Source organism: Microtus oregoni, unplaced genomic scaffold, assembly GCF_018167655.1.
Source record: "Microtus oregoni isolate MIOR12 unplaced genomic scaffold, Mior012 000019F_ref0000042, whole genome shotgun sequence".
Lineage (NCBI taxonomy): Eukaryota > Metazoa > Chordata > Mammalia > Rodentia > Cricetidae > Microtus > Microtus oregoni.
This window is the reverse complement of record NW_024543078.1, coordinates 25,209,352-25,237,156: the sequence shown is the minus strand read 5'-3', so window position 1 is coordinate 25,237,156 and position 27,805 is coordinate 25,209,352. Positions and strand designations below refer to the sequence as shown.

The 27,805-nt window shown below is 39.8% G+C and overlaps 2 protein-coding genes across 4 annotated transcripts in view; one reads left to right on the top strand and one right to left on the bottom strand.

Moving 5' to 3' along the window:
- The window catches only part of Plek (pleckstrin), an 83,108-nt gene extending 79,250 nt beyond the window's left edge, over positions 1-3,858 (bottom strand). For 2 of the 3 annotated variants that reach the window (XM_041669690.1, XM_041669694.1), the window contains exon 1: positions 3,560-3,858. The gene's annotated coding sequence lies outside the window, so the exon portion shown is untranslated. Of the gene's footprint in view, positions 1-2,429; positions 2,520-3,559 lie in introns of all 3 variants that reach the window. The other variant, XM_041669692.1, reaches the window with a different exon arrangement.
- On the top strand, positions 3,163-27,574 carry Cnrip1 (cannabinoid receptor interacting protein 1). Its single transcript, XM_041669695.1, has 3 exons — positions 3,163-3,725; positions 5,423-5,573; positions 25,978-27,574. Exons 1-3 carry the CDS (start codon positions 3,547-3,549, stop codon positions 26,140-26,142), a joined length of 495 nt encoding a protein of 164 aa, XP_041525629.1. The 5' UTR covers positions 3,163-3,546; the 3' UTR covers positions 26,143-27,574.
- Positions 27,575-27,805: the final 231 nt, after the last annotated feature.

Genomic DNA, 27,805 nt, shown 5'->3' with positions numbered 1-27,805 from the left:
TGCCACTACTGCCTGACTGTAATACATTTACTAAATATTATAATTGGACACCAAAAGAAAGAAAGTGGTTTGGCAGCTGAAAAACATGAAAAATACCACATGCTGCATTTGGTTTTGGTTATGGGAAAGTCATGGTATCAGACTAACAACTCTGAAACACTCAATGGTTTTGTGAATACCGAGTATGTATATGCACAAAAATATTTCCCAGGATTTTTTTAATTACAATCTGTCCTTAGTCGATCAAGAAAATTTTTCACCCAATAGCCAATCATTTTTGTGGAATTTGTATCCTACTTAAATACATGAAATAGTACTTTCATATTTTAGAGAAACTTAACATTCACAAATTAGCATCATTGAATGTAACTTTTAACTAAAGGGTTGACATAGAACTAAGAATCAAGGTTATTAGAAGTTCATGTGCACATTTTTACTGGCTAGTATCCAACACTTTCTCAGAAATAATGCAGACATCGCATATAAACTGTTAACACCATACACAAGTTTTTAACCTCCTCAAGTCATTTCCTTCCTCTTTCTTGCCCAGCCCAGATCATTCTGCCCCTTCAGCTACAATGCATGGTAAGCATTAGATGATTCTTTATAAATTCATGCTCACTGAATAATTCAAAATGTAAAAAAGATCATATTTTACCCCATACTAATTTTAACACTTAAAAAGAAGAATACTCAGTATTATGACAATGTCAAGATGAGTCAAAAAGTGTTTATGGTGGAGGAGTTTGACATGAAAGAGTTCTTAAGATAACTCATTTAAACCTCAAAGGGCAGGAAATATCTTCAATTGTCCTTTACTCTGGCTTCTCCTGGTTCTCTGCCTCTGGCTTGCAATGCTAGTAACTCTTGGCTTTATTCTCCCTCTCATGGCTCTTTCCAGACACTAGTCAAGGACTTGTCTTCCTCGCAACACTTGGCTGCTATACCAGGGGAATTATCTAAATACTTTCCTTGTCCCCTAGAAAGTCCCATGGAAGGACTATCTCAACTGCCACACTCAATGACCCCACTCTGCTCTAAAGAAGCCAAAGAAAGATTGATGCTTCAATTCCCTAGATAGCAGTTAGGGTTACCTCTTGGGGGGGGGGGCTGGGTATGACAATGGAAGGTACAAAATATTTAACCTTACTTGGAAAAAAAGTTCCAAAATCAGTAGTTCCAGAAGTGTCCTTGTTTCTTTGGCCAGGAACATTAGATCTCGGGTTTCTTATCTTTTCCTAAATGAGCAGCCCCCAGCTATAGGCTAATTCAGCGGTGAGGACAAAAATTGCCATCCAAACCTAGATCCCTTCTGGCGAACAGTTTTGGGACAGAATCTCTACTTTTTTTGGTGAAGATGGGTTGTATTGAGTCCCCAATTCCAGTATATTGCCTGAGTTTAGAGTTACTGCTTCACAGGGAAAAGGGGGCTGTAAAGAATGGACTCTAGACTACACCTCCCAGAATTCCAGTGGGCAGAGACTGCTAGAGTAAAGCATCCACGTGCAAAGAAAGGTTGGGAAAGCTGATGAAAAAACCTTTTAAGTCTTTCATTGGTGAGATTTCCCATCTATGTAGCTGCTTGTCCACCATGTGGTCAAACTCTACAGCAACTTAACTGGAACAACATAGCTTTTCTTTCTCTTTCCCACCTTCCTCATCCAGACAACTGCCAGGATTATAGTTAGTCTGCACTGGGGTGTTTCTTTTGAACAAATAAAGTGGTTCCTGAACTTAAAGATAAATAATAAAATAAAAAATAAAATAAAATAAAAAATGTTTACAACTGGATTTGTATGTCTTTGCCCTCATCCTAGGTGAGTCATTATGAATCTAAGTACTTTTAGGTGTGGAAGAATTTACATATGGCCATGGTTACAACACAACAAAAATTCAAGTCACACAACATTTGGGGGGACATGTAAAATGTGCCCGGTACTGTTTTGTACATGTTGAGTATTCAGTAACAAGTAAAACAGAGAAAAATTCCATCCTTGTGTTTCAAATCCCACCCTCATGCTTCCACTGCTTATCACCCATTCATTCTTGTAATTAAGTTTCAGCAAGTGTTAACCAATGTAACCTATGACACATATTTTAAACAGTTTATAGAAATATGCAGTCTATATACATATATATGTGAAAACTTATTCAACCATTCGTTAATGTTGTTGGGTCTTTTTTCAATCATCCTTTATGGACTGACATCCATTTAGGTTTTGTTTTCATTTTTGCAATCATAGCTACAATAAACATAAATACGTCAAAATCATGAATCTATCACTTTTATACACATATATAGCTTGTTATTTATAAGTAAAAAGTCAAACCTAGGTGGAGTACAAAGTTACAAACATGCCCATCTTTCCCAATTGGATGCCCTGATTGGATCCTACATTTCCCAGGTAGGCGGCTATGGTACTATCCACCTGTGTGGTGCTGAAGAAGGAACTCCTTTTCAGATTCCATACACCTGGTCTCCTTTTGCTGCTGGGAATCTTCGGCGGTCCAACCAACGTCTATGAGAAAGCAGTTCAGAATAACATCTAACTTGCAAGTGCAAACTCTTCAGTGTCTGTCGTATGGCGTGCTCTGCGCTAGTCTTGTGGCTCGTCCTTCCTCTTGGACAGGGTCGCGACCTACACCTTAAATGCCCTACTAGCTTACCTTTTACAGAACTGAGTAGCTCGCCCCTACAGATATAAATACATGTTAACTGATTACGGTATCTTTTTTGAGACAAGATACGTATAATGGAAATAAACATATTCGTTCAGCCTCTCCCCCACCCTTTTCTCCCTAACCCGCATCTGTCTTTCTACCCGCACTGAATCAAGTGTAGCTTCCACGCCACATGATAAGGAACTCTGCCTTCCCGGGGTCATTTGCCCTAAGGTCTCGACAGGATACACTCGTTTCCTGACATTTAAATCACTAGCTAGCAGTTTTCGACTCCGTTTCCCGACACTTGCCTCCATTTCCCCTCTCAGCGTCTTCTCACCAAACCGCAGCTCAGACTCTCTAGAAAGGGAATCCACTCCCTTGGTGCCTAGACTCTGGGGTCTTCACTCCTTGGTGTAACAGTTAATCTTCTCCCAGTGCCTGCCCGCCCCATCCTCCTAGCATCCGGTGCTCTTCTAGGAGGAGCCTAAACGTCCGCCCTGCTGAAGGGGATTGTGGTGCGTAAACAGGATTAACTCTCTAGCCCCCAGCTGTGCTGATTTGCGGGGCAGCCTGCCAGTCCAGTCCCCGCGAGCCCTCGCGTGCGTGCAGGGCCCAGCTCGTGGAGCGGGGGGATGGGGCAGCCAGCTGCCTCCCTGCTGTTTCTGGGGCTGGCTCTGTGGCTGAGTGCGGTGGAGGGCCACAGCCTCACCAACAGCTGCTCAAAATCTGGGGTGGACGGAGGCGACCGCTCCTAGTTGTGGCCTGCATCCATCAGCCCCTTCTTCCTCCCTGCGTGTCCCCTCCGCCCATCGCACGGCAACAGCTCCCTCCAGCCCGCACTATCCTTCACCACGGCCACGACTGCCAGCCCCTCTGCCAGCTATGGGGGACCTACCCGGACTCGTGCGCCTTTCCATCGCGCTGCGCATCCAGCCCAATGACGGCCCTGTTTTCTTCAAGGTAGACGGCCAGCGCTTCGGCCAGAACCGCACAATCAAGCTGCTCACCGGCTCCTCCTACAAGGTGGAGGTGAAGATTAAGCCCACAACACTGCAGGTCGAGTGAGTGTGGGGCGCACTGGGCGGCAGGGCGTTAATACCCCGGGTATGGGAGGAGCACAGAGGCCCCAGGACATCCCTAGCCTCCCCTTGGTCCCCCTTAGTCTCTTCCGTGCTCAGCGGGATCTGGGGTGTGAACGCCCTGTCCCCAAGCTACTCTCCTGCCCTGAGCTTGTAGTCCTGCACCCCAGCTTCCTTCCATCCTTCTCTGCGAGTGCCTTTAAATCTGCGACAAGAAGCCAGGATTTGGGGCTTTTGTTTTATTTTGGGGTTTGCTTTGTTTCGTTTTCTTGTAAATTTCTCTTCCATCCAGTTACAACGGGGAACCACAGGTAGACAGGGTGGGGCAGGTGATAGACATGGAGGGGCTCAGCAACTGAAATCCCATCCCTTCTCTCCTGGATCCTAGGCTCTTCCTCTGCTTTTGCTGAGGAGACGGAAGCGGTGGGGGAGGGCTGAGGAATGAGAACCTCAGTGGACAGATGGTCACTGGGTTCCCTGAGGGGCGCTCCCCACTACTCCTCTTTAGAGTTAGTGGCACAAATTTGAGGGTACCGCCAGTGCTGGGGCCTACCTTTATGGTTTTACATGCGCTCTACCTTTTCTTTGCTTCCTGGCTGAATTTTGGGTTCAGCCCGGTGCTGTTACCTGTGGTCTAAAAACGCCTTCACAAGCTGGGTGTAAAACAGGGGAGAGACGTATGGGGAATAATTCACACGTGGGTTTTGGATTCCTTTCCTGTTGCTGGGCTAAAATTCCCTGGCAAAATCAACTTCAGGAAGAAAGGTTTTGTGTGGCTAAAAATTCGAGGTTGCAGTCCATCATGTGGAAATGTCAAGGCAGCTGGAACTTGAAGAAGTCAGTCATAATGACATCCAGAGTCAAGAACAGGGAGCAGTGGACTGATACATACATGCCCGTGCCCAGCAGCTTCCTCTTTTTCCTTAGTTCAGAGCCCAGCCCATAAGATGGACCCCTCCACTTTTAGGGTGGCTCTTTCCACCAAGATTAAACTAAATAAGAAAATCCCACACAGACATAACCCGAGGCCAAGCCATCAAGACACTCCCTCATTGAGACTCTTCCCAGGTGGTTCTAGATTGTGTTGTCAAGGTGACAACTGAGACTAGCCATCACAGGGTCCTGTACCTTTCACCTAAACACTGCGTGAGTTCTAGTTTGTGAGCAAGAACAAAACAAAACTCACATATGCTGAGGGAGGAGGGGCCTGTGAATCTATCACTTACTTGTAGTTAGTTTGAACTCAGTAAACCTATTTTATTTAGGCTTCATGACACACAGATATGTAGCCAAACTTGGATGTTTTCTGGTATGCCCGATGCATTTAGTCCATCAGCATCCCCCAAATCTCCACCTCACAGGTCCCCACACCCGTTGTCCTCACATTGCCCAGTTGTCTCTTCACTTGTAGCCAGCCTTCTCCTTTCTCCCCTGCCCTGACATTTGCCCTCATGTATAAGCGTTATTTTCCCTTAAGTCAGTCCAGAGAGCGGAAGTAGTTGATCTGTGATCATAATACTGCTTAGTTGGACAACTCTAACCTCCTGAGCTTTCAGAGGTTGCTACCATGTCTTCCTTAGCCAAACCCTATGGGTTTCCTCTCTACGATTTTGGTTCAGACTAGAACAGGATACCTAAGCTAATTCCGACCATCTATGCTCAACTCAAGTTCATTGCAGGAACATTTCCATTGGTGGCGTGCTTGTCCCACTGGAGCTGAAGTGTAAAGAGCCTGAGGGTGACAGAGTTGTCTACACGGGCATATACGATACAGAAGGAGTAGCTCCTACCAAAAGTGGAGAGCGGCAACCTATCCAGATCACCATGCCGGTAAGTCCAAGGTGGAGGTGTAGGGGTGTGGTTTCAGATCGAATGGAAACTGCAGGGGGAAAAATCACTACCTCTTTAAGAATAAGAAAAGATGCTTTGGAGCCAGTTACTATGGCAATTGGCTTCTGTTTCCCTAATGGATCTATGAGAGAGTAATGTAACCGATGCTGTTTTGCATGACAGACTGAAGTTTCAGACATTAAAGGTGCCAGGTAATTGGTTCCAGGAGGGCTAATGACTATATTGCAGGTTTCTCTGTTGTGTTCTACACAAGGACTAGTTTAAATAATCCACTCTGAAAAGACTGCAGTTCTACATACTTCACAGTCCCTTTGGTGTGAAAAAAAGAAATCTCTAAATAAATGACACATTGCTCCTTAAATGCACTCTGGCTGAAGAACCCTAAAAAAGTGACTGCTAGGCTAAGCAATAAGATCCTAGTCATTGTATGTCCTGTGCAGTCATTTCTCTGTACCCGTGGGAGATTCATTCCAAGACCATTCAAAGATGCCAGATCCACAGATGATCATCCCTTACACAGAGTGGTTCAGTATTTGCATATATCCTATACATGCCGTTGCATACACTTTAAATTATCTTGAGAGTGTGACTGTTATGTAAATACTTCTTTAGGGAATGATGATGCATGTTCAGTACGCACACAGTTTTCTTCTGGGTGCCTTCTGGTCCAGGTTGATCAATCCATGGACATGGAGTCTATTAACATAAAAAGCATGTGTATATTACAAGAAAATATTTATCACCAAAGAATATTGATATCAAATAGATGAAAGGCTAGAGTTGACAAGTAAAGCTTTACTTCAATACCCATACGAGAAAAAATTTCCTCTGAAGGTTACTCAAAAGTTCAGTCCTAGTTCCAGAACCAGTGTTTTTGTTTTTGTTTTTAATTTAATGGTGGATAAGTTAGGATCAAACAAACGGACACACCTACAGAGAACCAACCCTGATGAGGATGATCTGTGGAAGAGACATTTATCTAAGATCTTATCCATCCCATCTGATAAAACCTCAAGGTCTCACAGTGTCCAACATCCTTAAAACAACTGCAGTGCTTGCCTAAGGAAAGAATCTAGGAGCCCATTATTTGAGGGATATATTTGAACTCTTCTTGTAAGGAATTATATTTTCCACCAGAGATTCAACAGAGGAAAATATATAACTGTGGAAAATACTAATTTCTCTTAGAGACAATATTTTAGTCTCTGTTCTTGGAAAGCTGCTTCTGCTATGTCTTTACATACATGCATAGGGTTTTCTTAAGTACATGCACATCAGAAGACAGAAGTATGAAGCATGAATTTGCAGTCTGTTATGTGACTGTGTCAAAATCTCCAATGCCTACCGGTGGTTTCCATTTCTCACTACTATAAAGAAAACCACTTTAAGTTTTACTCACTTATGCAATGTTATTGTTTACTTGGGGTAGATTTGCAGAAGAAATGCTAGGGGTTTTTAATAAACATTGACCTCTAGGAATGCAAGCAGAGTCTGGATCCATGGGTGAGTAGCCTGCCACTAGCCTGACAGACCCAGTTCTGTCACCAGAGTCCTCCTGGTGGAAAGAAAGAACCCCATTTAGGCTGCACTTGGCACATATACCCACACAAGAAATGACAGAATAGTTAATAATAATAAATAAATGTGATTTTAAAGCACTTTTAAATGTTTTAACCCCGATAGAATATTTTAACGTTTATGTTTCTAATTACTGTTGGCTTGAGATACTTGCCATTTGTACTCTCTGCCTAAATTATATTTCATAACTTTTATTCCTAGCTCAACCTGTGCATATTACTGACTTCAATAAATCTTAAAGTGATCTCTTACTGTATTTAAACGTCCTTATTATTTACCATCTATTAACTTTGATCATAATGTAAGTTTAATGTAGCCCAAAATATTAGTCTTTTCTTTTATGACTTTTGCAGTTAGCACCAACCCAGAATAGAAAATCTTTTCCAATTCTGAGACTGATTATGCATACATATAAACACAACTACATTTGTATGTTTTCATTTATATTTTCATGGTTTCATTTGTTAAATTTTGGATGAACTGGAGTTAAATATTATTTCAGTTCATATCATTCTATTGGAAGATAATGTAGGAATTAACTCTAAAATAAAATGAACTTAATTATTTTATTTAACATATTGGTAGATTCAATGGGATAAGATTACATTTAGAATTTCATATTATTAATTTTTATTTATTTTGTTTATCAGCAAGTACTTGAGAATTTCCTATATTGGGGGCGCTATGGACAGAACCGTGAGAAAAAAATAAATAATCCTTACTTCACTGAGCTTCTGACCTTAAGAGGCAGAAACGTACTTTGTATATGGTTGTCAATAATGGCATAAACAGTAGCGAGTATAAGCCAAGCATGATGGTGCATGCCTACATGCACTGATAAGGTCGAGGCAGCATTGTGAGTTCAAAGCCAACCTGTGCTGCATAATCAGACCCTGGCTCAAAGACAAAAAACAGCTGCTATTATAAAGCGATAATGAATCCCTATAGGACCTTGGGAGGGCATGCCAGGAGTGTTATGTTAGTTCAAGATTAGGAAAGAAATAAAGGATGAGAGAGGCTGGAGGGCAGATTGACAGTGAAGAACAATTGCTACTCCTGAAGAAGTTTGCTTCCTAGCACCCACTTCAACTAGCTCAACCACTTGTAGCTCAAATTTCGGGGATCTGATGCCCTCTGCCAGCCTCTACAGACACCTGCACATAAACTCAGGCAGGCATATAGACATAGACATAAATAAACATCAATGAGTCTTGAGAGGAAAGAAGGAGTCTCTATTGAATACAATATTCTTGAGACTCAGTCATGCTACGTGTGTCAACTCTGCTGTTGTGTGTTGGCTCAGGTTATCAGTGGATAGTACATTTTACTTCAAACTTCCTTTTGCTCCTTATATGCAGGTGCATAGTGTTGTCGGGGTTTCTGTCCTGCCTGGTTCCCGCAATCCTTAAGTCCCAAAGAAATTACACAGTTCTACATTAGTTATAAACTGATTGACCCATTAGCTCAGGTTTCTTATTAACTCTTATATCTTATATTAATTAGCCCATTATTCTTGTCTATGTTAGCCACGTGGCTTGGTACCTTTTTCAGCGAGGCAGTCACATCTTGCTTGCTCTGGTCTGGATCAGGACTGCAGACTAAGACTTCCTTCTTCCCAGAATTCTCCTGTTCTCACTGACCCACCTCTACTTCCTGTCTGGTTGTCCTGCCTATACTTCCTCCCTGGCTACTGACCAATCAGTGTTTATTTAAAATATGATTGACAGAATACAGACCATTGTCCCACACCAGCATAGCTTGATTATTTTCAGCTTTTGGTATTATATATAAGTCTACAATGAGCATCAAAGTATAGTTCTCAACTAGAAAACATTTTTATTTCCTTTGAGTTGATAACCAAGAAGAGAATTTCGAAGTCACAGGATCAGTGCACATTTAACTATATAAGAGATATCCGTGTTGGAGAGATGGCCTGGCACCTGCTGCTCTTCCAGAGAACCTGAGTTCAGTTTCCAACAGCAATATCAGGTGACTCACACCTGCCTGTAACTCCAGCTCTAGGTCTGATGCTTCCGTGCCCCTGAAGGTACCTACACTCATATCACAACCACACACACACACACACACACACACACACACACACACACACATCTAAAAATAAAATAATTCTTATTTTAAATATCCAGACTATTGCAACTTTTTCTTTCTACCAGAAACGTTGTGTGAATCCTAGTTGCTTTAAATCCTTAATGGATGCCAATCTTTAAATTTGGAAATGAATGAGACCTAGAATATCCAACAAAATATTGATTTGCAATCTAGATTGATTTCTTACTTTAGAACTACAAGTTTATATTTAAAACTTTGGGTTTTCCTTTCAGGCCATTATATTTCTATAGAGATTTTAAAATTAGCTTGTATATTTATTCAATAATTGGGCTGTTGTATTTGCATCAAATCTACAAGCCAACCAGGTGTGATAACATACTCCTGATAGTCACAGCTACTCACTCAGGAGATTGGGCAAGAGGATGGCTTGTGCCCAAGAGTTCACAGTGGAGCTGTGAGACATGAGACATTGTGTCGAGGAGGAGGAAGAGGAGGAGGAGGAGAAGGAGAGGAAGAAAGGGGTAGTCTGTACATATAATCACAGCAATTGGAAAGCCCAGGGAGAAGGAACAGTACTAGACAACATTCAAAGGCAGTGTGAGGAGGAAAAAAGCAATGAGTATCTACAGATCAATTTTAAAAAATTTAATATCTTTGTATTGAGTCTTTTAATCCATTAATATGTCTATTTAAAATTCTCAATTTTCTCTCATCTTCTATATAATAGGTTACAATATTCCCTATGCAGTTTCATGAATTTTTAAAAAATTTACTATTGTTTCATAATTTTCTATGCTACCACAATGGAATTCTTTTCATTGCTGGTATGGATGTAAACTTAGTTTCTACATTAATCTTCAGTCCTAAAGTCTTGGAAATCTTGTTGATTTGTCCTGTAGCTCTTCTTCTAGAATCCTTATTAATTTCTACATATGCTGTCACTGAAAGATATTTTTCTTCTTTCCTTCCCATCTCTATTCCTTTTATTTATGACTTGGTTATAATAGCTAGGAACTTCAGTATGATACTAAGTGGAAATGGTAAGTTATCCTTGTCTTTCCATCTTCAGAAGACTTGTTTTTAACAGTATGATGTTAGCTATGTAGTTTTTAATATAAACTTTGGTATTAAAGAGATTCCCTTCTGCTTTCCTAAGCATTTTCGTTCTGATGCTACAGAATGTTTTCAAAATTTTTATGTATTGCCAGAATTTATAATTAGGTATCTTCTTCTTTGCTTTGTTTATAACATAATAACTTTTTTTAATGCTGAAGTAAACTTGAATTCCAAGATGAGTAGTAATTAATTATGGTATGTTTTCTGGATGAGTAGCTGGACTTTTCTTATTAATACCGTATTGATGATTTTTCTATCTATGCTTCTGCAAGTAATTGGTCTGGACTTCTCTTGTTATGTATGTGTCTGATCTCCATATCAGGCTTGGACTAGCTGCATGACATAGTTTAGAAATCTCCACACCTTAGGGATCTCAAAATATATTGAACAGAATTCACCAAAAGCCTTCCATTAAAATTCAGTTTTATCAGGCTAGTCACATTTACAGACTTTGCCTTTAAAGTAATTAATTTTATTGTTGTTTTATTTGCTTCAATAAAACTGTTTATGGTAATTCTTTTAATATTTTATTTCAATTTAAGTGTGTGTGTGTATTTGTGCATCTGTATGTGTGTGTCTATTTGTGCGTCTGTATGTGTGTCTGTGTATGTGCGCACGTGCGTGCGTGTGTGTGTGTGTGTGTGTGTGCGTGTGTGTGTGCGCGCGCGCGCGTGTCTGTGTGTATCTTTATGTGTGTGTGTGCTCAGGTGCCCGAGGGAGCCAAAGGACGCTAGCTGACGTGGGTGCTGAGAACCAACCTTGGGTCCTCCGGAAAAGCAGTATTTCTCATAACTGCTCAGGATCTTCCCAACCCCTCATGCTAATTCTTAATCATCCGCAGGATTTCCAACAAGATCCACTCTTTAGTTCTTGATATTCAAATGTCTGGTTTGTTCTGGTCAGTGTAGCTAGGCACTTATTGCCTGTAACGGCCTTTCCAAAATCTCACCTTTGCTTTTATGTAATTCTAGACCTGAATTTTATTCCTCTGTTTGCTTTGAAATATCAGTTGAGGTGTATATTGTACAGTATAGTTTTAAGTAGTTTGGCTGTAGTACACCTAAGTGTGTTTTTCTTTGTATTGGTTTTTATTGTGAATCATTGAATTTATTGAATCTATAAGCTTTCTAGCAAAATTATGAACCTTTATTTTGCTAAATACTTCTTATCCTAGAGCCATATATTTTATTTTTATTGAAGGCTTTTAATTACAAATTGAAATACCATGGTGTTGGGTTATCTAATTTTATTTCTTAGGGCTACTTTGCTTTTTGTGTTTTACATTTGAGGTAATTCATTTCCGATAAGATGTCAGCTTTACTGACAACTTTATTGGCAAAAATTTTTTATAGAAAACCTTTATCCTTCCTTTTCTTATAGGATTCCAAATACACATATGTAAGGAAGCTTGGTGTCATCTCCTAAGCCTTTGAGACTATGTTCAACTTTCTATAAGTAAAACAAAAGTTTTAATTGAAATAGAATTGCATCCCTTTCTCCCCTATTTTCCTCCCTGCGTCCCCCCAAATTACCTTCTCTCATAATCCTCATTTGCCCCCCTCAACTTGATATCCTCCTTTTGTTATTCTTTTTATATGTGTGTGTAAGTATATATATTTACAAATATATATATATATATACACAACTTCTTGAGTTTGTTTTTGTTGGTGATGTGTAAAAGATATCAGAGCTGACAACCCTGCATTAGACAACCAGTTAGTAGGTCCTTCCCTAGAAGAGGTTAATTCTCCTCCTCTCAGCTCTATATACTTAGTCTCCTGTGTTTCTGTGGATCCTCGGAGAATTTTGAATGCAGTGTCTTTATGTGCACTGATTTTCCTGAAATTTTCAGATGTATATTCTATTCTAAACCTTTGCTATCGTGTTTTCAACTCTAGAGTTTTAATTGCCTGCTTGCTCAAATTATGTTTTTCTTTATTTTTGAACATTTATAATTTCTGGGGAGGTGTTTGCTTGTTTATTGATTTGTTGTCCTTTTTGATACTGGAGATTAAACTCAGAGCCCTTCAAATACTAGACAAATTCTGTATCACTGATCTCTATGCCCAGCCCTCTTTCCAATTTTCATTTTGTGATGGGGTCTTATTAAGTTGCCTAGACTGCCCTGAAACATTTTCATACTCTGGACCCATAAAGAGGCCTTGAACCTGTGATTCCTCCCTCAGCTTTCCAAGTAGATAGGCTTGCAGCAAAGCACCACCTGACTGTAATCAGTGGCCTGAAATCTTTGATAAGTCCAACATCCACCTCCATTTATAAGCTTCTCTAGGCTGATTTTTCCGCTAGGTGTGAACGTCTCTGTGTCATTACATGCTTGGTAATACTGGCTAGAAATCAGACAATGTGGGTAACATTGACTGTTGTGGCTTTTCCTTTATCCTCCTGTGTATAAACTGTGTCCCTTATCCAAAAGTAGGCCCTTTTCTTAGTGCCTACTTTAGTAGGCTTTGAGAATTGGAAATTACCTTCATGGACTTAACTTGATGAACTTAATCCAAAAGCTTTCAGACCAGAAATAATTGCTTTGCCTCTTGAGATAAGGGTTCTCTGTCTTCAGCTTCTTGAGTACCAATGTTACAGGCAAGTATCACCACATCCAGCTAAAACTCCAAACTTTCTAGGGGTTATGCTGGGACATAATTTCAGATTTTGTATCTTCAGGTTAGAGATGCTCAACATGTATTACTGTGCTTTCCTGTCCTAGCAAACCCTGAGCAGCTTGACTCAAACGTCAAGCTCTGTGAGTCGCAGCCAACGGCTCCCTCAGTCTTCCCAGCCTTCTGGTTGTTGACTTTCTACCTTGACATTCCATTGTGCCCATGAGATGCAACAGTCAGACAATAATAGAGATTAGTATCTCTGCGTTTTATTTATTTATTTTGTGTGTGTGCACACATGACGCACTACACAGGGGGACGGCAGAGAGCAATAATGGGATTTGATTCTCAACTTCCACCACGTGAGGCCCCAGGAATCAAACTCAGGTTCCCAGGCTTGGAAGTGGGTACTTTTCCTCCCTGAGCCATCCCCCTAGTCCCGAATAAGATTTTTATACTGAGATTTTAGACAGTCTGCCCTGAGTTGCCCCAAAATACCAGCTTCACTCTCATTTCTAAATTCTTAGCTTTGTACTGAAAAATCAGTAAAACTTTGACTTCTCAAGTTTGGGCTGCAGTTTATTTATTTTCATATACTTTTAAATTTAGCTCTTGTTTCTGAGAAAGGATGCAACATTTTTCTGAGTTTGTCTTAATTTACTTAATATGATGATATGCAATTGTACTCATCTTTCTGCAAATGACATTATTTAATTTTTCTTTATGACTGCATAAAATTGCATTATGTTTGTATACTATATTTCATTAATCCATTCATCTGCTAATGGACATCAAAGTGTGTTCTTTTGCCTGCCTCTGTAGCTATAAACAAGCATATGCAAGTATTGCTACAGTATGCCCCAAAAATGCTATACCTGGGTCATATAATTGTTCTATGTGCAGTGTTTAGAAAAATCTTCTTACTATTCCTCAGTGGCTATGGAAGTTTACACTTCCATCAACAGTGGCTAAGGGTTCCTCTTTTCCTACATCCTGGCCAATCATTCGCTTCTGAGTGATAGCTATTCTGATTGTGGTGAGACAGCATCTCAATGAAGTTTTAACTGGTAACTAAGATTATTGAACAACTGGTCAAGCAATTATTTGCCATCTGAATGTCTTCTTTTGAAGAAGGCCTATTCCGTTCATTGGCTCACTTTTAGGTAGGAGAGTTTGGGTTTGGAGTGTTTCATCTTTGCAGCTTTGTGTATTCTGGGTTTTAATACCCTGTGCTGTGCAGAAACACCATAGTCTCTTAGACTAACTATACATCTGTCAACTGGCTCACTCAGTGTGCTGCTATATAACCCTGTTAAGAGACCTCTGCCTGTGTCTACACCTTCAAGTGTTTTACCTGTGTTTTTCTCTATCAGTGTCAAAGTCTCTGGTCTTACAAAGTGTGGTGGTTTGAATGACAAATGCCGCCATAGGGAGTGTCACTATTAGGAGTAGGTGTGATGTTATTAGAAGAGGCATGTCCCTGAGATAGAATTTGGGGTTTCGGATACTCAAACCAGGCCCGGTGTCACTCTTCCTTCCTGCTGCCTGCTGATCCCAACGTAGAACTCTCAGCCACCTCTTCAGTTACCAGATCTACCTGCTTGCTGCCATGTTTCCCACCCTGATGTTAATGGACTAAACATCTGAACTATAAGCCAGCCCCAGTTAAAGGTTTTCTTTTATAAGAGTTGCCATGGTCCCGGTGACTCCTCACAGTGATAGAAACCTAAAGCACAAAGCTTCCGGGTTTGTTTGTTTGTTTTGTTTTGTTTTGCTATTGTTTTGTTTTATCCATTTTGGATTTATTTTTATACACAGTAAGAGATCTGTTTCCAGTTTAATCCTTGCGCTATAAAATATCATTTATTCTTCCCAGCATCATTTTTAGGTTAGGTTTCTGCTGCTAGGATAAACACTATTACCAAGAAAAAAAAAAGTTTATTTATCTTACGATTGTAGTCCCTTATGAAAGGAAGTCAGGGAGGGAACTCAAGGTAGGAGTCGAAGATAGAACTGAAATGGAAGAACAAACCAGTAAGCTTGTTCTTCATGACTTGCTGACACTGCTTTCTTGTACAGTCCAGGACCACCTGGTACAAGAGTGGGAGCACTTAAATAGGCTGAAACCTTGCACACAAATAATCAAGAAATTCCCTCCACAGACTTACCTACAGGGCAGTCTGATGGAGGCAATTCCTCAGGTGAGATATTGCGGGGAGGGGGAGAGGGATCCTGCAAACACCTCGGCCAGCAGAATGTTAATCCATGAGAGGCAAGAAGGGAGCATGATTCAGTAGTCGCTGTTGGTTCAAACGCCAAGAGTGTGACACCAGGTAGTTGATTTCACACATATTTAAGCGCAGCACAATTTGGGGGGGAAGGTTCCTGGTGAGAATTAACCTCCATGTACACAGCAAATCTTAAAGACATGGCTACATTGAAACTCCTATACAGTACAAGTGACATCGTCCATAAAGATGGGTTCTATTGATGAACTGAGAAAACAGGCTCAAGGTAGATAAGCTCCTGACAAGGGTCTGGGGAAGCCCAGATGTGGTCTGGCCCTACGGAGAGCACAGAGGTCGCCAGCCTATGAACCACATTCATCCCCAGCCTTGTGGGCAGAAAGCGGGTTAGACATCGCTCCCTTTGAAGAGACAACCCCGTGTGTTTAACACTCCCAGTTCCCCTGGTGCTTGTCTGTAAGCCCAAGGACATTCCTCCCACGGATTCTCTCTTCCCATACATGTCTGAGTTTATGTCAGGTTGACAAAAACCAACCAGCACAATTTGCTGAAGAGGCTGTCTATCTGTATAAATTCAGTCTTCCCAACATCATTTTGAAGAGGCTTTCCACAAAGAATGTTTTTGAACCTGGATTAGTTAACTTTTTTAAAAAATATATATATATTTATTTATTATGTATATAATATTCTGTCTGTGTGTGTGTGTGCAGGCCAGAAGAGGGCACCAGACCTCATTATAGATGGTTGTGTGCCACCATGTGGTTGCCAGGAATTGAACTCAGGACTTTTGGAAGAGCAGGCAATGCTCTTAACCACTGAGCCATCTCTCCAGCCCTAGTTAACTTTTTTTGTTACTATGACAAAATTCCTGATTAAAGCAAATCAAGGAAGCAAGGATTTGTTTTGGCTTAGAGATAGAGGACACAGCTCCTCCTGGCAGGGAAAGCACGACAGGAGCATGAGCCAGCGGGTCGTAAAGCATCCTAAGTTAAGAAACAGAAAAAGATGAACGCTGGTCCTGTGCTCGTTTTCTCATTTCTACTTGGTCTAGGACCCCCAATTCAGTTCATATAATGGTGCCACCCACATTTAAGGTGAGGCTTCCAATCTCACAGTCCAGACATCTGTTTCCAGTTAAAAAAAAAGTTAATCATCCCAAGCACCTTTATCACAATTTAGGAGACTGTAACATGAGAATATATTTTTGGATCTTCTAATACATTCCATTTTTCTGTGTGTCTACTTTTCTGCCAGTACCATACACTATCTACATCACTGTGCCTCTATGGCAGTGACTCTCAACCTTCCTAATGCTATAGTCCTTTACTACAGTTCCGCATGTTGTGGAGACCCCCAACCATAAAATCATTTCATTGCTACTTTATAACTGTAATTTTGCTACTGTTATGAATCGTGATGTGCATATCTGATACATAAGATATTTGATATGCAACCCCAAAAGGGTCACAACGCAGAGGTTGAAAAACACTGCTCTATAGTGTTATACATGGTCAGGTATTGCTATGTATCCAACATTGTCCTTTCTGTTCAGGATTGCTTTGGCTATTCCTGATATTATGTCTTTCCTTGTGGATGTTGGATTTGTTTTCTTCAGTAGAAAGAATGTCATAAGAATTTTTTATAGGGCTTGTCTTACTTTTGGCAATGTTGCCATTTTATAATATTAATTCAACCTATCCATTGGTATAAAAAGATTTTCTATCTTCTAGTATCTACAAGTTCTTACTTTAGTGCCTTAAAGTTTTTATTTTAGAAGTCTTTAATATTCTTAGTTAGGTTTATTTCTAGATGTGTGTGTGTGTGTGTGTGTGTCTGTCTGTCTGCCTATCTATATGTATGTGTAATGTATGTGCACACATGTTTACATATGTGTGTGAAGGCACCTGTGTGTTTGCATATGGAGGCCAGAAGTTAAGGTCAGGTGCCTTCCGCTATCATTTTCCATCTTAATTTTAAGCAAAGTCTCTCACTGAATTCAGTACAATTTTCCTGACTGGGCCAGCTGGCATGAAAGCCTCAAGGATCTACCTGTCTCTCTCACCCCGACTCCCAAGCACTGGGGTTGCAGATGTGTGTGATCATGTCCAGCTTTTGCAGAGGGTGCTTGCAAGCTCATGCCCTCGTGTTTGTCCAGTGGGCATTTTCCTCACGGGGCCATCTCTCCACCCATAGGTAATGTTACTGAAATTTTATTTATTCATGTATTTGTATACCAGGGCGTGCCATAGCATACATGTGGAGATCAGAGGACAGATCTGTGGAAGTTGCTTCTCTCATTCCACCTTGTGGATCCTAGGAATTGAACTCAGGGCGTCAAGGTTGAGGTCAAGCGCCTTTAGCCCCTGAGCATTCTGAGTCAAGTGATTTAAGGAATTTTTAAATTTCATCCCTAATTTATTCAACAACTTGCTAGTACTTCAAGTATTGCTCAGTCTCAATGGATTTATGTACTTTCTGTAATTTTTTTCTGTTGGTTTCTAGTTTATTGTACTACAACCTAGTATGAGGCAAGGGATTATTTTGATTCTTTTTTGTTTGGTAAATCTTGAATTCTGACCTAGTATGTTATCTGTTTTAAGGAAGGTTTCATGGGCTGCAAGAAAACTCTGTTTCTGATAAATAGACTATTCTGCAGATACCTGCTAAGTCAGTTTGCTCAGCAGTATACTTTAACTCTGAAGTTTCTTCATTGATTTCTAGTTTAGAGGCTGATATATCAAAGTCATCCACCATTGTTTTATAAGAGAAGCAGATCTTTTAAGTCCATTGATATTTATTTTGTGAAATAATCTGCTTTAAGTGAAGGAACCCACAATCCCCTGCATATGCCCACCTACAATACCTGAAAACCTCCTACACCAAATGAGAGACCTCCAGCTTCCCCTGATTAGGTCTTCTTAAGCCAAATGGAAACCCCCCTCTATGTGCTGAAACTCCTGCACCAGCCCCATCTATACTACTCAGGAATTTTCTCCAGGAGCCCAACCCACACAGCTTCCTGTGCCAATTGAGGGACCATGACTTCTATCCTTAGGACCATCTACTCACCAAGGACCACGGCTTTCCCTCCAAGGACCTACTCACCAAGTCTTTACTCTAAACAATGGTTCTCGACCTTCCTCATGCTGCTTCCTCATGTTGTGATGACCACCCTGACCATAAAATTATTTTATTTGCCACTTTCTAATGATAATTTTACCACTATTATGAACCATAAGGTAAAATCTATGTTTTCCAGTGGTTTTACACAATCCCTGTGAAAGGGTTGTTAGACCAACAAAGTGGCTGCAACCCACAGGTTGAAAATCACTTCTCTCAGAAGAAAAAGGGAGATAGAGCCTAGAGCTCTCAGTACCAGCCACACAATGGAAAATTACCTCAAACATACTAAGACTTAACCAACTTTTGAATATTGTACATACTTCCACTGAAAGAAGAAAGGTGATTTGAACAAAAAAAAAAAAGTTTGGCGAGATAGCTCAGTGATTAAGGTAGCTCTTGCTACCCTTCCAGAGGACCCGAATTTGATTCCTAGCACCCATCTGGAGAAGCTGGCCACTGCCTGTATCTCCAGCTCAAGGGGATTAAATGTTTTCTTCCAGCTTCCACACATCCATGCTCACAAACAGACACATATGCACATCAATTAAAATAAAGATAAATCTATTTTAAAGGCATGAATGACACAGACAGTTAACTTCAGTGCATATATCCCAACACAAAAACAAAATTAAAGACCAAGAAAACATGTCTACTCCAAAACTTATTAATCCCAAAATAGTGAACCCAAATGAGAACAACATAAAGAACTTCCAGAAAAAGAATTTTAAATGGTAAACAACTCAAAGGAAGCACGGATATACTGCAAGAGAACGAAAACAAGCTGAATGAAATAAGGGAACCAATACAAGACACACAAAAAAAAATAGAAAGGAGAATTACTAAACAAAAGCAAGCTGAAATGATGCTGGAAATGAAAAAACCTCAATAAACCTATTTTTAAAAAAGCCCCAACAACATAATAAATCATGCAAAGAACAAAGTATTAGGACTTTAAGACAAGGTAGAGGGACTGTATCATGCATTGAAGTCAAGAACAAATTGTTAAAAACATAATTATGAAACATAGGAGAGATTTAGAATACCACTAAAAGATCTAGCCTTGTGTTTATGTGCATAGAAGAATAAAAAGAATAGGATACCAAAGGTATAGAGAATATTTTCAATAAAAGCATAAAAGAAAAATTCCCAAACTTAGAGAAAGAAATTCCCATCCAGGTAGAAGAGGCCAGCAGAACACCAATTAGATAGAATCAGAAATGAAATCCCCCATAGCATAATAGTTAAGACATTAAAAACATTGAATAAAGAAAGTATGGAAAGCTGCAAGAGAGAATGGTAAAGTTACTTATGAAGGCAAGCTCATCAAAATAACAGATGATGGATTACTCAAGAAATCTTTTAACATGCTAAGTATCTGCAAAGATCTCTTCCCAGTTCTGAAGGATGACAACTGTCAACTCAGGCTCTTATACCTAGAAAAAAATATCTATCAAGGTTGAAGGAGAAATAAAAAGAAAACATTTTATAATAAAAAATGATTAAAGGAATTCATGATTGCTAAAAATAGCCCTACAAAGGACACTGAGAGAAACACTGAGAAGACGGGTAAACACACTAAAGACGACAGAGGGAATGAATAAATAATACCAGGACAGTTGGCCAAAGAAATCTTGGAAAGCACTACAATACAAAGAAAGGAATTACTACATATCTTTTAGCAATGACTGAATATTATCAGTTTCAACTTCCCAATAAAAAGATACACATCAGCAAATTGAATCAGAGACGAGAAGTCATCATTTTGCTGCCTCCAAAAACAATACACCTCACCGACAATGTTAAATAGCACCTTAAGGTAAAATATAGAAGGTATTCCAGACAAATAGAACCAGAGACGCAAATAGTCATACCTATTTTAATATCTGTCAAAATAGACTGCACCACAGCAATTCACAAAAGATAACAGAGGTCACTTTATACTCATTAAAAGGACAATATGCTAAAAAAAAATGTTTTACAGTTCTGAACATATATTTGCCAAATATAGGCACACCCAGTTTAATAAAACAAATACAACTAGATGTAAAATCACAGACTGACCTCAACACAGTGACAGTGAGTGACTTCAATACCTCACTCACCATTAGACATATCATCTGGATGTGTGTGGGGGGGGGTACATTGGAGTTAAATGACATCACAAATCAAATGTGCCTAACAGAACAGTCCACCTAAACAAAAAAGACTGCACATACATTTCAGAAGCCTCGTATGGAGTTTTCTTCTAAGTTGACTGAACACATGTTAGGAGAATTAAAATGACATTCTCTGTCCTATTTGACCACAATGGAATAAAGCTATATATCAGAAGTAATAAAAATTACAGAAAGTGCATAAACTCATAGAAATGCAACTCCATGCTATTTGATGATAATTGAGACAAGGAAGAACTTTTAAAATCCCTAGGAATAAATGAAAATAAAAACACAGGAAGCCAAAATCTATGGAATACAAGGAAGGCATTCCTAAAATAAACATTATAGTACTAAATGCCTACATCAAAAGAAAAAAAAAATCTGTCCCCAGTTGATAGAACATTTTTGGGAAGAATTAGGAGGTGTGGCCTTGTTGAAGGAAGTATGTCATAGAAAAGTAACTAAGACGGTATGTGTTCACACTTTTTGAGAAGACTGTGATATCACAATGCAATGTATATTAGGTCCATTATGGCCTAAAATGACTATCTAACACACATCTATGTAAACTTTTCACTCTTTATTCTATTTTTTTTAAAAAACTTTCTTGGTTTTAACATCCTTCTCATATATTTCTGACTTTAATATTTTAAGGACTAGAAAAAATACACAAATTTACTTATAAGGCCATGACATTTTCTGTACAAATATCCTTTCTTTAAAATTTATTTATCAGTTTGGGCTGTTAGAGTAATGTACTGGCTGGTTTTGTGGGACAACTTGACACAAGCTAGAGTCATCGGAGGAAAGAGCCTCAGTTGAGAAAACGCCTCAATAAGATCCAGATACAAGGCATTTTCTCATTTAGTGGTGGCTGGTGCCATCCCTGGGTTGCTGGGATGGGCCAGGAGGAAGAAGCAAGCCTGTATGGTTGCTTATGCTCTCAGATAGATGAGAAAAAATGTCTGAACTAGATAGTAAAAGGACCAGGAAGTGAACTCCAGAAAACTGGTGGGAAATATAAAAATCTAAGGCCTGGGGGAGAGGAAGCTGTGCAGACTTAACAGAGATATATACTTCAGCATGACTCTGGAGTCAGGAGAAGCCCAACCAAATGAGGACTGGAAACTAACATCTAACATATTTGCTATGACCATTGCTGTCCACATATTTCTGTTTGGGTCTCTTGTGTTACTGAATACTACTGAATATTCTTAGATTAAGGCTTCCAGGGGCCGGAGAGATGTCTCAGTGGTTAAGAACACTCGCTGCTCCTCCAGAAGACCCCAGGTTCTAGCCCCAACAGCTACGTGGAAGTTCACAACCACCTCTAACTACAGTTCCAGGGCATTCAAAGCAGCCTTCTGGCCACTGTGAGCATGGACCACACGTGTTACACAAACATACATGCAGGCAAAACACCCTGACACACAAACTAAAAATAAATATTTAAGAATAACTTTCCTAGTTTAATTTTTTCAGTTAAGTTAATAATACTGAAGTTGCCTCTTATGGGTGGTTATATTTTTCATTTTTAATGTTTTTGTTTTGTTATTTTATATCCAGTTCTTTCTTATTGAAAGAAAAATTCTAGGTGTTTTCTCTCATTTGGGAAGCATATGGCTTTAGGCTGCTGCTTCTCTTGAGTGGTTAGCTTTATTTGAAAAACTATTTTGGGGCTGGGGAGATGGCTCAGAGGTTAAGAGCATTGACTGCTCTTCCAGAGGTCCTGAGTTCAATTCCCAGCAACAACAACGTGGCGCACAACAACCTATAGTGGGCTATGGCATACAAGAATACATGCAGGCAGAATACTGTGTACATAATACACAATAAAATCTTCTTAAAAAACAAAAAGAAAACTGTTTTTATAATAAAATGTTTTACTACTAAAATATGTACTTTATAAAATACCTTTATTAGCCAGAGATGCAGGTCAGCCCTCAGACAGCAGAGGCAGGAGGATCATTGTGATTTCAAGGCTAGCCGGATTCACATAGCAAGCATCAGATAGACAGAGTCACATAGTGAGACCTTACCTCAAAATAAGTTAGCCATTATAATTTAGAATTCAAATTCCAGTTAAATTTTATAATTCGATTGTTCATGACATTGGAAATGCCTCTGTTGGTTAAAACTAAGAAAACTACACCTTTCAAAGTGAGTTATTAAATGAGGTTGCAATTTGTACATACCACTACTGTAACATGAATAACAGAAACCCACTACTATCTTATTTTGAACAAAGCTGTGATATTTTCATTAGCATGTACATATTCGTAATATAATTTATAACATACCAGTCTTAACTTGAGAGGAAGGATAAGCCATTTCATTTTGAAAATAGCTCTTTTTTACAGAAAAAATCTGAATGAAGAAATAGAAAAATTTGATTACTTAGAGGTTAAAACCCTGCTTTTATACACTTTAGATTTTACATACTTGAGCTCGTGTGTATGAACTGTTCTGATCTCTTTCTGGCTAAGATTTTTCCATGCCTGTTCTCACATCATATTCCTCCCTTAATGGCTCTGCAAATCCCCATCCCAATACCCCACTATTTTCACAGTATTTTCTTAATAACAGATGCTTACAACAGTGCTTCTGGGACTTAGAAATTTAAACTAATTGAACAGATAACTGGCATCTCTGTAAAAGTTTGTGTTTGCTTAACTGCTAATATTGTGTTTGAAGTTTTTCAAGTGTTAACCATAGTTTTCTGGGTTTTTTTAATATTTACTAATTTTATGTTAATTGTATGTGTGTGTACCTTAATGTAGGAGCTCAAAGAGGTCAGAAGAGGCCTCCAATCCCCTGGAACTGGAGTTTACAGATGTGAGCCAACATATGGGTGCTGGAAACTGGACCCAGGTCCTCTACAAGAGCAACAGTGCCTTTAACCACTGAGCCATCTTTCCTGCCCATATAGTTTTCTTTTAATGAACTATGGTTCAGTCTTTTATCCTAACAGTCTTAGTAACTCATACATTTCATGTAATATTTTATTTCCTTATTAAATATTTTACATTACTCTTTGGCCAAAAATGTCAGTACTTAGCATGGTTTGGGTTTTTTATTTTTCTAATTTAAATTTAAAAATACAAATAAGCACATAGAAAAATAAATGTAATCCATCAGTTTCCAACATTAAGTTGGAATTAAGTAAGTAGGATTAAATTGGACATAAGAATATTACTGTCCTAGATTTTATCTTTTACTGAGGATCGGCCCAGAGTCTTTCATATTTTCTAAGCAGGCACTCCACGTGACTATATCCCTGTCACAAGACCATGCGTTCAATATTGTACTATACTTGATTTATATAGGAATAAAAAATAATAGAAAAATATTTTACATTTAAATTTCTTTATAAAAATCTGTTCTATAAGTAAGAGTTTTCATGCTCAGTTTTCACGGTTCTGAAATTTACGATGTTCTTATAGGAAGTATGATTTCCGGATCCACATCTAGTCACACCTTTAACCTGACTGTCAAAGGACTCCTTTGTGAAGGACTCAGTGGCCGACCTTCCTGTAGCTTACTGAAAATGGATACTGATTTAAAAAGCAACCAACTATGTGACATGATTTTCAAATAATAAATTACCCAGTATATAGTTCAGTGTAGTTTGGCCCACATCAACCAAGATATAGAACACTTTTATCATTGTCCTCCAAAAATTCTGTCTTATACATTTTCAGCAATCTCCCCCTCTCAGGCCCTAAATAACCACGGATATGTTCTACTAGTATAGTTTATATTTATCATATAACTTTAAAGTAATTGGAAGCATATGGTATATATTCTCTGGAATCTAGATTCTTTTGCTTACAGTTTCTTAAGATCCATCCCTGTTCTTACCTTAAGCTACATGTCCTATTGATAGATCAGTCACATGTCACTTTACACATATACCAAAACTTGACTCCCATCTGGTGAATAGTGAGGTGTTTTGAGTTTATTCCAGGCTGGGAATTATTATAAACAAGCTGCTGTAAGCTCATAAATCTTTAGGTCGTGGCTCTCCAAGAAGAGATACTTCCTCTTCATATCTAGGAAGTGTGTAGACTCTAATGGTTTCATCCCTGTGTTTCACATCAGGCACACTTCCCAAAGGAAAGCCCAGATCTTGATGCGGGACCAAGTCAGTGGGTGAGGCGATGATGCAGGAACTAAGTCCTGAGCACCTTGGCAAGCTCTCTGAGAAGCACCTGATCACCCTCCTCTGGTATCAGCTGCACAGCGTAAAAGCTCGCCTTGCTCACTGCCCTTCTCTCTATGTCTCCTGGCTCCAAGATTCCTGCCAAGTCAGTCCTGACCCTTCTCATCAAAAGAGGATTGGCGGAGAAAATAACTACAGACATAATGCTGTTTACTGCCAGGTCCTCTAAATAGCTGCTGAAGGCAGCAGTCAGGCAAACCCCGGGACACTTGAGCATCTGCCTGGTGGCCTCTAGAGCATTCTGTGTCCTCTTTGTGGCTACAAAACACTCATCCTAATGTCTCAAAATTCTGTACAGTGATTTTTTTTTATTGAGCCTACCTTCCAACCTTCTGGTAGAACAACTTTTATTTTCATAGTGGTTCGAGCTGGCCTTGAACTCATGGCAGTCTTCTCTTAGCCTTCCATAAGCTTGGATTTCAGTTTAAACCAACATAGCTGGCTGTAACATAACAAGAGCAATAATCTATCTTATACAACTTTCATATGTACATGGTACATAGTAGGCACTCATAGTTTGAATGGTACAGTACCTAAACTTGAGAGCTGGGCATATACCCTCGATATTTGACCATTAAAGTAAATCTTTTTGAATCCAGTACTTCAAAGCAAAGCATCTGTGGTTGTTACCTTCAGTCAAATATCCTCCCTGAATTGAAACTAATAATAAAAGAGCACTTATGTATACCTTACGTTTAGATGAATAATATAGATGTTTTCTTGTACTACTGTCTCAGAACAGAGTGCAAAAGATGACTGGTCAACACTATTCCCTTTCTTTTCTTTCCAGTTCCCTTCTGGAACTTCTTCTTTTAAAAGAACAGAAATTGTGAGAGTCTTAGATTCGCTTTTTGGAAAACAAGATAAATTCATGAAATAGTCCAATGCCCAGGAGATTTGGGGAAAAGATCTCCAATATCTTAGGAATGTAGTTCCAAAAAGAAAATGTGTGAATTTTGCAGACTAAGAGAGATGTGGCTACTGAAACCTGATTATTGGGAGCTATGTCACTGACTTTAGCAGGCACCCACTGCTTGTGTGTGTCCTTGAATTTACCAGGCATCCTCTGCTTGTGTGTGTCACTGACTTTAGCAGGCATCCTCTGCTTGTGTGTGTCACTGACTTTACCAGGCATCCACTGCTTGTGTTTGTCACTGACTTTAGCGGGCATCCACTGCATGTGTGTCACTGACTTTAGCGGGCATCCACTGCTTGTGGCAAGATGAGATTTTGATGGGTTTCTCTCTCCCTCAGTTCACAGACATTGGGACCTTCGAGACAGTGTGGCAAGTCAAGTTCTACAATTACCACAAGCGAGACCACTGCCAGTGGGGAAGCCCGTTCTCTGTCATTGAGTATGAATGCAAGCCCAATGAGACACGCAGCCTCATGTGGGTGAACAAGGAGTCCTTCCTCTGAATACGGCTCCTTACGATGTGGCTAGACAATCTCCAGAAATCTACGTTTAGACAAACCAGCACAAGCCTTAACCAAGGCACGCCACACCATGGTTGTTTCCCAATGATGTCCTAGCCCCAGTTACTTTGAAAGTGTGATTCCTCTTTGATATAGTGACATAAACGATGATGTCACATCCCTGAAAGTTCTCCTTCCACCCTTCGATGCTGGTGTTCTTGCATCCAGCCGCGTTCCATCATACTGCCTGCCGGTGTGACTGGAGCTCAGAGGGACTAGCAGCTTTGTCCTATCCATGAAGGTTCCACAGAAGGACCATGGTGTTTTATTTCCAAAACAACCAATTCCTCCCTTTTGTGTTCATTGTCAGATAAAGTAACAATGTGCTCGAGTCCCCCATGTGTGTATATTGTAACATGTAGCATGCAGTATTTGTGAACCTCCAAAGCAGACTTTGTGAAAATGTAACACAGTCAGCAGTGAATGGGACTCGAATGCCATGCTTCCTGTCAACCCCTCCGCTTCCTCAGAGGAAGAAAATGACAGAATAAATTGATGAATCTATAAAGAAACATTTATAATGTATTAGTAGTCTTTCCAGTAGCAAGGCATTATGCTGTGGCCTAGCTGAGATCAGGAAAAGACATTATTGTGGCTTTGGAAGTTTGGGTTACCCTTTGGGCAAGCTACCACAGACCAAGCACACATAGAGATGCCACCCTCCATACCATTTCATTTGAGCTCTGTACAGCGTGTATGGAATGGTAATCAACTTTTGCTATTTCCTAATAAAGACATTGAAAATCACGGCCCAGCTTGAACTCCGAATTGTGCAACAGTTTCCTAGCAGGCCACTCTCTTTTCTAGGACAGTGCACTCAAATCTCTCTGCTGAAGGGTAAGGAGAGTGTACTGAGAGTCAACCTTCTATACCTGTCTAAGTGGTGGCCTCCAGCAAGGTCTAACATGGCAACAGGAGTTTAAGCAGCTGCTAAACCATCAGAATAGGATTGCTATTGTCTCTGTTCCTTCCTCAGTAGCAACTACTCCGGTAGTTAGCTGCTTAACTCGATAGCAAGAGGGCTTCGTGCTACAACAAAGCATTACAGCAGCATTGAGATGTCTTTGCCTGCTCAGAGGTCGTTTCAAGATGCATAGCACAAAGTCTGTGCACCTCACGGTTCCATGGGAGGGGATCGCCTCTTAAAATACAATATCCTGCCTTCCATGTTATCACTCACTTGCCCAGCAAGAATCCTGTCATGCTGGGAGGAAGTCAGCTAAAGATTCTGGTTTTCTGTTTTCGTTTTTTTTTCTACCTATAAACCTCTCACATGAGAATATAATGGTCCACACCTGCAATCCCAGCCTGTGGGAGGATAAGGCAAGAGGACTGTAAGTTCAAGGAAGCCTGTACTGTATAGCCAGACCCTGTCTCATTCCATCAGTAGCATGCCATGTTAATGGAAGCATTTTAAAGAGTTGATTTATTATAGAGCTAAGTTTGGAAGCCTTTCTTCCAACGGTAAGTGGCTGGGCTGCAATGAGTCCTTGCTGCCGCCAGGGAACAGCAATTCCTTGGCTTTCAGCTAATAAATGTTTTAAAGAGCTCGATGTGTTTCTCAGCGAGCTTGCTCAAAAACAATAGCATCTATTACATTTGCCAA

What these genes read in the sequence shown, in the direction of transcription:
- Cnrip1 (XM_041669695.1), top strand. Translation starts at nt 3,547, where the DNA reads ATGGGGGACCTACCCGGACTCGTGCGCCTTTCCATCGCGCTGCGCATC. An exon ending in CCCACAACACTGCAGGTCGA is followed by an intron (nt 3,726 to 5,422) that starts GTGAGTGTGGGG and finishes AGTTCATTGCAG; the next exon opens with GAACATTTCCATTGGTGGCG. An exon ending in CTATCCAGATCACCATGCCG is followed by an intron (nt 5,574 to 25,977) that starts GTAAGTCCAAGG and finishes TCTCTCCCTCAG; the next exon opens with TTCACAGACATTGGGACCTT.